This window comes from Phocoena sinus, chromosome 5 (assembly GCF_008692025.1).
Source record: "Phocoena sinus isolate mPhoSin1 chromosome 5, mPhoSin1.pri, whole genome shotgun sequence".
Taxonomy (NCBI): domain Eukaryota; kingdom Metazoa; phylum Chordata; class Mammalia; order Artiodactyla; family Phocoenidae; genus Phocoena; species Phocoena sinus.
The window spans coordinates 132,829,520-132,841,458 of NC_045767.1; the positions used below are offsets into that span (position 1 = coordinate 132,829,520).

Below are 11,939 nucleotides of genomic sequence, written 5' to 3' on the forward strand. Positions count from 1 at the left end.
TTCTAGACTCAGAAATATCTCAGCAAGACTTGCAAATAAAAACAGAAAGACAAGACACCTGGCCAGGTGACGATAATTCTACTTTTCAAATTCAGGAGGAGGGGCAGGGTGGTCAGCAGCTATGTTTTATTCCATGTAACCATACACGCCTGAATACAAAGGATCAAAGCCAATATTGAGAGATAATGTTAGTTTTTATAGATGACCAAGCCTGTTACTTATAAACTAGAAGCTGTAGAAAAGACACATAGATTATCCTATAGCCTGAGCAGCAGAGAAACTTGTTTGCAGAAAAAGAAAACCAAAGGCAACATATAAGGAAAAGCAGACATAAAGCAGAGAGACAGTTCTAATGGATTTCCAACTCCACCCTTCCCTAAAGTTAGCTGCATTTCTGCTCTGGGCTCGAGATGGTCCTATAGCCCTGTGGTAAACTTCACTTTTTCACTCAAGCAAGCTAGAGCTGGTTTCCATTTGTCAGAGAGTCTTGACTAAAACAACAGGCTATCTTGCCTTTGCTGACTATCCTTTTATATATGTACATGTCTTTTAATATATTTTACCCAGAAAAGAATCTGAGGAGTAAGTCAAATGCAAGGAGAGTTTGACTTGAAAAGGTTCAATAACATAGAAAGGCGAGTAAGTAATGAACAAAGAAAGAATTTAGCAAGAAAGACCAGGCTAGGGTGAGAGGAGCTCTACTATCTCCAAGTCTTAGAAGAACTAAAAATATTTTAGTTTTTGCAACATTTTTACGAGGTAATAGGCATGATTACCAAATCTGTGATCTTTTTTTGTTTTATTTGAGGCATGCTAATTTTTACATTTCTTCCTAACTTGTATAATGTCTTCTTAAGGAAAATGGAAAATATTGGAGTTGTGTAGAAAAATCATTTTTAGAAGTACAAAAAGAGGGACTTCCCTGGTGGTCCAGTGGTTAAGACTCTGTGCTTCCACTGCAGGGGGCACAGGTTAGATCCCTGGTCGGGGAACTAACATCCCACATCCCACTCACATGCTGTGCAGCACGGCCAAAAAAAAATTAAAAATAAAAAAAGTACAAAAAGATACGTGATGTTAAATTGTTGGGTTATTTTTATTTTTACTCATATATTTGGACAAATTCTTACTTTAAGGTATTATCTCATTTTATAAATAACTACTGAAATACAGTTTTTAATCCTTTCCTTCTCTGTTAATTTATTCAATTACAGTTGACCCTTGATCAATGCTCCCGTATAAACTTATAGTCGGCCCTCTGTATACACGGTCCTCCTGTATCTGCGGTTCCACATCCAGGGATTCAACCACACTCAGACGGTGCAATTCTGTAATATTTACTATTGAAAAAAAATCCATTATAAGTGGGTCTGTGTAGTTCAACCCCTGTTTTGTTCAAGAGTCAACTGTAATTATTTCTACTTCAAGGTAAGGTTACAAGAAGATGCATTCAAACCCTGTCTCTACCACTTACTCACTGTGTGCAAACAACTTACATTCTCTCTCCTTACCTGTAAATGGAACTAAAAATATCCACCCACAGGGTTATTGTGGTGATTTAATTAGATCGCATACATAAATTCTTTCCTACAATGTCTGGTATACACAAGCACTCAATAAACATTAATTATATTGATAAAATAAAATGTATATTTTAAGGCAGGACAAGAAAATTTTTTTTTTTTTTTTTTTTTTTTTGCGGTACGCGGGCCTCTCACTGTTGTGCCCTCTCCCGTTGCCGAGCACAGGCTCCGGAGGTGCAGGCTCTGCTGCTCCGCGGCATGTGGGATCTTCCCGGACCGGGGCACGAACCTGCGTCCCCTGCATCGGCAGGCGGACTCTCAACCACTGCGCCACCGGGGAAGCCCAAGAAAATTTAAACATAAAATTTTCTGTGTCCGTCTGGGCCTCCACCCTCCTTCCTTAATGTCAGCTGCACTGTGCATTAACCAGACCTCCTCAAAGACGGGAGCGCCTGCTTGACCATAAAAATCCACTTTTCCCCCCTTTATTCTGACACTAGCAATGTAGCTTCTTAAAAGAATGGCATTCTTTCCCAGCTCTGAAAGATGGCATGGTGACTTGCTGCTTGCTTTGCATGTGCTCACCTGGACTATGTATCTTCGGTGAACTTTATGTGAAATATCGGTATGTCATTTTAATGTACAATCCTTCATCTCGAAAATGTATATGACTGTATCTTCAAACAGGTGGAACAGTTCTCAGAGCTTTCTGAGAGTCTGTCTTCCGGGTTATAATCCTCAGTTCGTTTGAATAAAATTCCTCCCTTCATTCTTCTTACCTTGATTGTTAATTGAATTTTCGTTGACAGTATTTTCTACCTTTTAAAGACCATTATTGTAAGATGTCCCATCCCCAGTACCTACCTAGGTCTTCCATTTTCTATCTCATACAGGCCATTCTGGCTCTTTCTCTCAACATGCCCATCCTTTTCATTAAACTTCGGCGAAAAGCTGCTTTCACTGTAATGAGAATACCAATGCAAAATAAGAAATAATGACCCAATACTACCAACAGCTTAATAATGCCAGTCAGTTATTTATAAAAGCAGTATCCTTGAAACTAAATTTTTAGTTACAACATTAGTTAGTTTTCATTTACAAATTCATCAATTCCTTCAAAACAGTTTCTGGAAAAAGAAGATCTGTTTAACCAAAACACCTTGTAAGACAAGGATATGTGTTGTAACCCCTCTGGGAAGGACTAATGGCAGACACACTGGAGCTCCTCCCACATACCACAAGAAAGTCTATGTTACTATTAGCAAAGTGGAATTGTCCGTGGGCACAATATGGCAATTAATGGTTCCTATAGTTCTAAAAATAAGATTCCTTCTGATATTTTGTCATTTCTACTGTTTCAAAGTAATTTTAATTTCTTCAAATGTACACTGATTAATACTTTGATCAAAGTAAACCCACAAAACATGAATTCACCCACAAACTTCATAATAACCATGATGTAGATTAAAATAGATATGCTAGAAATGTTCCAGATTTGATCTGGACATAGCTCTGGATTACAGTTATATAAATATAAAATCTTACTGAGCTACACCTGCATACTTAAGAAATGTATACTTTACTGCAAGTATGTCATACTCAAAAAAAAATTTTTAAAGCTATAAATAAACTACTGTCCTCCCCATTATGAAATCGCTGATATAATTGCACTGACAGTGAATATTTATATAGCACTGGACAGTTCATGGGCAGTTCTGACATAAGTTTCACTTTTTTTCTTGCTTTAATTCCAATAAGCAAGAGAATAGATATATTTGTACTCTGTTTTGGAAATAATTTCCAACTTGAATGATCCAGACATTTTCTCAAGACTTCTAACCATTCTTCCATTGAACACACATGTAAAAATAATTAAATGGTAAAAATCATGAAATTATGAAACCAGACTTATAATGCTCTTGGGACTCTAGAAATGCACCAGTATATGTGGAATCTAAAAAAATGGTACAAATGAACTTATTTACAAAACAGAAATAAAGTCACAGATGTAGAAAACAAACTTACGGTTACCAGGGGGGAAAGGAGGCAGGGGGATAAATTGGGAGATTGGGATTGACATATACATACCACTATATATAAAATAGGTAACTAATAAGGACCTACTGTATAACACAGGGAACTCTACTCAATACTCTGTAATGACCTACATGGGAAAAGAATCTAAAAAAGAGTGGATACATGTACATGTATAACTGATTCACTTTCCTGTACACCTGAAATTAACACAACATTGTAAATAAATATACTTCAATAAAAATTTTAAAAATAAAAGAAACTAAATAAACATTGAATACTAGTTAATGAAATACTTGTTGAAGTATATAGGGGGAGATGTACTGATACATCAAAAAAACAAGATGGGGTCTTCCCTGATGGCGCAGTGGTTGAGAGTCCGCCTGCCGATGCAGGGGACGCGGGTTCGTGCCCCGGTCCGGGAAGATCCCGCATGCCGCGGAGCGGCTGGGCCCGTGAGCCATGGCCGCTGAGCCTGCGCGTCCGGAGCCTGTGCTCCGCAACAGGAGAGGCCACAGCGGTGTGAGGCCCGCGTACCACAAAAAAAAAAAAAAAAAAAAAAAATGAAAGGAGGAGGGATAGATGGATATTTATGTGAATAAAATAAGTATAATAAAATGTTGATAAAAGAATCAAAGTGGTGGATTTATGAGTGTTCCCCATAAAGTTCTTTCAAATTTTCTGTATGTTAGAAATGTTTCATAATAAAATTTTAGATAAGTAAAGGGAGCCATCTTCTGGGGGAAAAAATAAAGCATGACTCTAGTTATAATTGAAGCATTAACGTTAGTAATAAAGCTTGATTTAGATAGTGATACAAATTTAACTTTTAAAACACAAATTGAATGAAAAATAAGAAGATGTATTGTCTTCCTCTGTTTACACTGTATAGCACCCCTGGCAACATTAATTTTAATTGTACATAATGTGTATGTATAATATTTGTATAAACATGTACATCCTCTAAAATGAGTGAAATGCAACTCATTTACAGCTAATAATTTCTCCACAAGTTAGCTTCATGATTAATTAATAATCCAAGTACTATCACAAACACACCTTTGGATTAAATAAGGAAACTGTGGGTAGAAATCAAGTCACAGCAATAAGTGATCTGGTAAAGTTTAACAACCTAATGAACTAATACTGGATCAATCCAACTAGCAAAAATTCTTATTTAACTGACTAAATAAGGCCTTGAGAGGACGATCATTTATAATAAATTTACCCATTAAATCAAACTTATAAAATGTTCCCAAACTAGGGCAGCAGCTTAGCAGAGTAGTTAAGGGCATGAAATCTGAAGTCAGACTGAGCTCAAGTCCAAGCTATACCATCTACTAGCTACATGACCGACCAGATGCAAAGGACAAACTTTCTGTGCTTCCATTTTTTGTGTGTGTTTATTTCTCTATAAAGTAGAAATAACAACCCTGTCTGCCTTCCAGAATAGTTATAAGAATAAAATAAAATAATGGTTATAAAACATTTAGTACAGTGCCTAGCTCACAGTTAACACATTTTACAACTCTATCATTATATTTAATCAAAAGAAACATAAATATAAAACATGAATCAACACAGCACTTCTCTGAATTTAGTCAAAACATTTTTGCTTGACTTTTTTTTTTTCCTCTTTCTCTCTCCTTTTTCTATCCCTTTTCTATCTTCTCACACTGGTCTAATTTTATCATCATCCTGTTCTTAGTAATCTGGAAAAAGTTTCTGAAAAATATTCACTATTCAAATACAAGTCTAGCTATGTTGGAAAATAACCACAAAAGGTGTTATTGATAACCCAAACAAAAGAAATAAAAACAGAGACCACCACTTGTCATTTCATACAGTAAAAAACTCCACAACAAAATAGATTTACCTATTTGGAAAGATCACCATAAAACCCCCAAAAGAATAAACAAAAATGAACTGAAGAGCTTTGGCAAGAATTCAAGCAAATGTGAGGGACTTCCCTGGTGGTCCAGTGAGTAAGACTCCATGCTCCCAATGCAGGGGGTCTGGGTTCAATCCCTGGTAGAGGAACTAGATACCACATGCATGCCGCAACTAAGAAGCCCGCCTGCCACAACTAAGAGCCCGTATGCCACAACTAAGAGCCCATGTGCCACAACTAAGACCTGGCAGAGCCAAAATAAATAAATATTTTAAAAAAAGAATTCAAGCAAATGTGGAAACTGAGTTATAATAAAGTCAAGCACTGGATAAAAACTATTTTTCAACTATAAAATGATAATTTACAAATACAACCATTACCTTCTCCAAAAGTCTTACACCCGGCTAACACCAACTAATTTACTCACCTGATCTGAGGATCTGCCCACCGAGGTCCAGCCAAGACAGAGACTGCAGTGTATTCCACAGGATTATAGTCTTGCCACTCAACAAGCCAGCCTACCTTTTCATTAGGAACCTGGCTGCGTTGAACTTTTGAACCTGGGTAAGGAGATGTCCGAGCCTTGTTGTGGGAATTCTCTTTGGTACCATCAGAACCAGACATCATGTTGGAGTTAAGATGAAATCCACAGGATGAAAATGAGTTACTGGGAGGAAAAAGAAAAATGTTTTATATAAGTACAAAATTAATTAATTAAAGAACCTAATTCACAGACCACAAAATAGAACTTTTCAAAGACTTAAAAATCAGAAAATTCTAATTTGATGCATATTAATGTAAAGATCCAAAATCTGTGAGAGATTATTTTCAAATATAAAAATATTGCTATGGGGCTTCCCTGGTGGCACAGTGGTTGAGAATCTGCCTGCCAATGCAGGGGACACGGGTTTGAGCCCTGGTCTGGGAAAATCCCACATGCCGCAGAGCAACTCAGCCCGTGCACCACAGCTACTGAGCCTGCGCATCTGGAGCCTGTGCTGTGCAACAAGAGAGGCCGCAATAGTGAGAGGCCCGCGCACCGCGATGAAGAGTGGCCCCCGCTCAACGCAACAAGAGAAAGCCCTCGCACAGAAACTAAGACCCAACACAGCCAAAAATAAATAAATAAATTTATTTAAATATATATATATATATATATATATATATAGTTAGGGACTTCCCTGGTGGTCCAGTGGCCAAGACACTGTACTCTCAATGCACTGGGCGCGGGTTCAATCCCTGGTTGGGGAACTAGATCCCACATGCATGCTGCAACTAAGAAGCCTGCATGCAGCAACTAAGAAGCCTGCATGCCTCAACTAAAGATCCTGCATGCCACAACTAAGATCCCACACACAGCAACGAAGATCCTGAGTGCCGCAACTAAGTCCCAGTGCAGCCAAAATAAATAAACAAATATTTTTAAAAAATATTGCTAAATCTTATTAATTGAAACCTATTCACTTTATTTATTTTCATTGAGAAAAAGGGACAGAAGTTTACTTTTGTTAGCACAAATGTTGGGGAAGATAAGTTTGTTATAAAAATTCAACCACAAAAACAAATGTAAAGGAAGACTCTTAGGTCTACACGAAGGAATCAATTTTAAAAATAGTTTACAGGGCTTCCCTGGTGGCGCAGTGGTTGAGAGTCCGCCTGCCGATGCAGGGGACACGGGTTCGTGCCCCGGTCTGGGAGGATCCCACATGCCGCGGAGCGGCTGGGCCCGTGAGCCATGGCCGCTGAGCCTGCGCGTCCGGAGCCTGTCCTCCGCAACGGGAGAGGCCACAACAGTGAGAGGCCCGCGTAACGCATAAAAAAAAAAAAAAAAAAAAAAAAAAAAAAAAAAAAAAAAAATAGTTTACAGTCTAACATACATGTGTAAAAAATGTATGACAAAAATAGCACAAAAGAATAACAGGAAATGGAAATATACTGTTGTAGGATTCTCACATTATACACAAAGTAATGTAATATTACTTGAAGTCAGACTGTGACAAATGTACAAATTATAAACTTTAGAGTAAAATAAGAGGTGTAGAGCTGAAATAACTAGATAGCATATACAAAAAAAGAGAAAACAAAAAACTGAACCTTTACCTCACAGCCTACACAAAAATTTTTCATTTCTCTTCCTAAGAATTTAAATGCCTTCTCATTATTCTTAGAGATTAAAATTCCTAATGACCCTAAATTAGGATATTTAATATGATAAAGGGGATTCTGAGAACATGGTAAACTGATGACAGCTCCCTTCCCCTGCTCTCACAATACTGTAACAATTTGCCCTTCCTGACACAAATGGCGGATGGGACAAACACCAACTTTATGGGGTGGTGAAATAAGTCAAATTCATGTGCCTCTTGATATCATATAGTGAAAAGCACAGAGCAATCATTTCTGAGGTATTCCCTACAAGAATATATGACCTGAGTCTAGACATGAGGAAATATATGACACACCCACATTAAAGGATAACTTACAGAATAAAGGTCCATACTCTTTAAATCACTAAGGTCATGAACGATAAAGTTAGAACTCTTCCAGATAGAGACATGAAAACTAAGTGCAATCCATGATGAATATACTTATATCCTTCAACTCAGTAATTTCATTCCTGGTAATCTATCCCATAAAAATGAAATAACCAGGCTTCCCTGGTGGCGAAGTGGTTGAGAGTCCGCTTGCCGATGCAGGGGACGTGGGTTCGTGCCCTGCTCCAGGAAGATCCCACATGCCGCGGAGCAGCTGGGCCCGTGAGCCATAGCCACTGGGCCTGCGCGTCCGGAGCCTGTGCTCCGCAACAGGAGAGGCTGCAACGGTGAGAGGCCCGCGTACCGCAAAAAAAAAAAAAACAATAAAAAGCAACCCAATTTAAAAAAATGGGTGGAGGATCCGAATAGATATTTTTCCAAAGAAGACACAGAAATGGCCAACAGAACATGAAAATATGTTCAACACTGCTAATCATCATGGAAATGCAAATCAAAACCACAATGAGATATCACCTTACACCTGTCAGAATGGTTATTATCAAAAAGACAACAAATAACAAGTGTTGGTGAGGATGCGGAGAAAAGGGACCGTTTGTGCGCTGCTAATGGGAATGTAAATTGGTGCAGCCACTACGGAAAACAATATGGAGATTCCTCAAAAAAATTAAAAATAGAACTACCATATGATCCAGCAATTCCACTCCAGGGTATTTATCTGAAGAAACCAAAAACACTAATTAGAAAAGATACACACACCCCCATTTTCACAGCAGTATTATTTATAATAGCCAAGATATGGAAGCAGCCTAAGTGCCCATCAAAAGATGGATAAAGATGTCTGTCTATGTCTGTCTGTTTGTCTCTCTCTCTCTCACACACACACATACACACACACACACACACACACACACACACACACACACACACAGTGGAATATTACTCAGCTATAAAAAAGGCATGAAATCTTTCCATTTATGACAACACGGTTGGACTCAGAGACTATTATGCTAAGTGAAGTGTCACACAGAGAAAAGAGAAAGACAAATACTGTCTTTCCACTTATATGTGGAATCTAAAACACAAAACAAATAAACATAACAAAACAGAAACAGAGTCATAGATACATAGAACAAACAGGTGGTTGCCAGACGAGAGGGTGGTAGGGGGAGGAAAGAAGTGGAAAAGGGAGAAGATTAATTGAGGTACAAACTTCCAGGTACAAAATAAATGAGTCACGAGTATGAAATGTAAGATGTGGGGAATAACTATGTTATCTTTGTATGGTGACATAAGGTAACTAGACTTACCCTGGTTATCAAGTTAAAATGTATGGAAATATCATCACTATGTTGTGTAACAGGAACATAGTGTGGTAGGTCATTTCATGATGTATTTCAAATATTTATGCTGTACACATTAATCTTATACAGTACTGTATATCCATTTTATCTCAATAAAACTGAAGGGAAGTATTATGAAAATAAATTTTATATTATAGGTATATAAGTATATAGATTTGGTTATAACCTAAGTCTTCAAACAAGGAACTAATCAAATTTGTTTTTATTATATTTCTATTACATTTTATTTATAGCTACATTATTCAGCAAACTTCACTTTTATACCTTCACAGTCAAATCAGAGGGGATAATTTTAGCAAAAGTATTAGAAGCCTTCATCAAAATTTCCCCAAGACCTCCCTTACTCCTTTGATATTCAAACCATTCTTGCTTGAAACACTATCTTTCCATTGGTTTTGTCAACTTTTTTTTCTTTTTAACAAGAGCATTATGTCTTTTATTTTCCATGTACCTGTCCCTGTGTGAATCGAGGAAAGGATACTACCTACCTTTTTTTTTTTTGAATAGACTTTATTTTTGAAAGCGGTTTCAGGTTCACAGCAAAACTGTGCAGAAAACACAGAGCTCCCATGTACCCCCAGTCTCCCCACCACACACACATAAAGCACCCCCCATACCAACATGCCCCACCAGAGAGTTACATTGGAAATAAGTGGGCCCAAATGTCCTAAGTGAGCAGTGGGACGTAACCATGGAAATCAGCCCTCCTCCCTCCCTACCCTACAAACAAAAGGTCGGTATTAGTTGTTTGTCCCCAGGATAAAACCAAAGTTTAAAGAAAATGAAGGACTAGAACCTCTATTGTGAATTAGGTATTAGAGAACACAGCAGAAATTTAGGCTTAATATCTCCGTAATTCACACTGAGGAAATAAAGTTAGGGCAGCTATGTTCAGCGGGGAAGCTGCTACACAGTGTAAAGTCTGGAACAGGAAGGGGGAGGTTTCCAGCCTGTCCACCTGCTCACACACCCTCAGCCGAAACCCTCAGGTCTAGGTGCACTGGTACCCGGGGGCAATATTCAATCAGTGCTCCTGTTTACAGAAAACAATGCCTATTATCTACATTAATCAAAATATAAATAACTAGCATCCGCCAGATGTTTGAGAAAAAAAACAAGGAAAAGGGACCAAAAAGGAACAGAACCAGTGACCCAGAAGGGTCAGACAATTCAGGAAACAGAAAATAATTTTTATTCTAATTATCATTTTTACACATTCAAAGGACTTTTATAGCCATAAAGTAAGAAAAGGATATTAAAGAGAGCAATTAGGGGGAAAAAGTTCTTGTTAAAATTTACGATTCAATAGAAGAGATGACAATGCACAGGACAGCAGTCTGAACTAGTAATCTAGAAGATAAATTTGAGGAAAATCTCTAAGAACTTCATACAAACAGACAAACCAATGGAAAATTAAAGAAAAAGAGAAACAGAGGCACTACCCAGAAAGTCCAAAAGCTATCACTGGAGTTCCGGGGGTGGAGAAAAAGGACAGGACAGGAAAAAAAATGGGGGAAAAAACAAATAGAAGAAAATTTCCTCGTGCCGAAAGTAAACATGACATGAGAAGCAAAAATATAAATAAACAAGAAACAAAAAACAAACAAACAAAAAAACTCCTAGAGGCAGCCTCATAAAACTTGTTTATTACTCCGCGCCTACCATGGGCATGGTACCTAGGACATCGTGTTTAGAAACCAGGAGAGAGGAATAAAAGGAGGAGGCAGCGTGAGCTACCATAAATGCCTGAATTTATCCAAGGCAATTTTTTTTAAAAAGGTAACTAATAAATATATTATCTACACTGAAATGGAGAAGTGGAGGAGAGCAATGACGACTTATATTTTTCCTTTTACAGCATTTATACGGTTAGCATCTTTAAACTACGTACATGTGCTAATTTTAACAATAATGTTTTAAGTATTAAACAAAAAAAACACACAAAAAAAACAAAAAAATGGCACGGAACAACACCACACCCAAACATGTGCTATTTAAACTCTCTGGGGACAAGAATGTTAGTGACTCATGGAAGATGGCAAAGTTCGAGTATCATAAGAAAGGTCACTACAGCTTGTTTTTCTCAAAAGGCAGGTAAAACATTTTAGAGCCTTTTAAAAAACGTGTATACGGCCGTAAAGAGCTGGGACCCAAGCGAAGCCTACTGAAGCCGCCCGACCAGAAGCTGCTTCCCCCTCACAACACAAGGACTCGGGACAAGGAGCCAGCACTAGAAGAGGGAATACCTGCACGCCGCGATGCTGCAACGGCCGAAGGACTTGAGAGTCACTGAGGCCAAGGCCACAGAGAGAGACACGGTGGCTAAAGTCTTCCCCAGGAAGCGTCCGGCCATCAGCAGCCCGCGTGGAGATGTGCGGAGCGGGGTCGCTGTTAGCTTGGGCCGCAGCCTCCGGCCTCCCCACACCCCTGGGCCCCGGGTATCCAGCAGGCAATAGGACCGGGCGGCCCTCGGGTTCCGGAGCGGGAGCAGCCAGTTTTATCTCATCAACACACAGGGAACCAAACGCCCTCCCCAAACAACAGCCCAGCTCGACACGCCGCCCAGGGGACGCCCAAACGGCCAGCGCCAGCAGTCGGGAATAGAGCCAACCGGGCCGTGACGTCCCCGGTGCGC

At 38.8% G+C, this 11,939-nt stretch overlaps 1 protein-coding gene across 4 annotated transcripts in view; it reads right to left on the reverse strand.

The window, feature by feature from the left end:
- The window catches only part of NUDT9 (nudix hydrolase 9), a 30,049-nt gene extending 18,114 nt beyond the window's left edge, over nt 1–11,935 (reverse strand). The window contains exons 1-3 of one of the 4 annotated variants that reach the window (XR_004349984.1): nt 11,551–11,891; nt 5,876–6,115; nt 2,388–2,483 (exon numbers count right to left, since the gene is read on the reverse strand). Coding sequence is in view for 3 of the 4 variants with exons in the window: in XM_032632612.1 (XP_032488503.1) it covers nt 2,388–2,483; nt 5,876–6,115; nt 11,551–11,657 (443 nt within the window). In the remaining variant the exon portion in view is untranslated. Of the gene's footprint in view, nt 1–2,387; nt 2,484–5,875; nt 6,116–11,550 lie in introns of all 4 variants that reach the window. The other 3 variants (XM_032632612.1, XM_032632614.1, XM_032632615.1) reach the window with 3 other exon arrangements.
- Between the last annotated feature and the right edge of the window lie 4 nt (nt 11,936–11,939).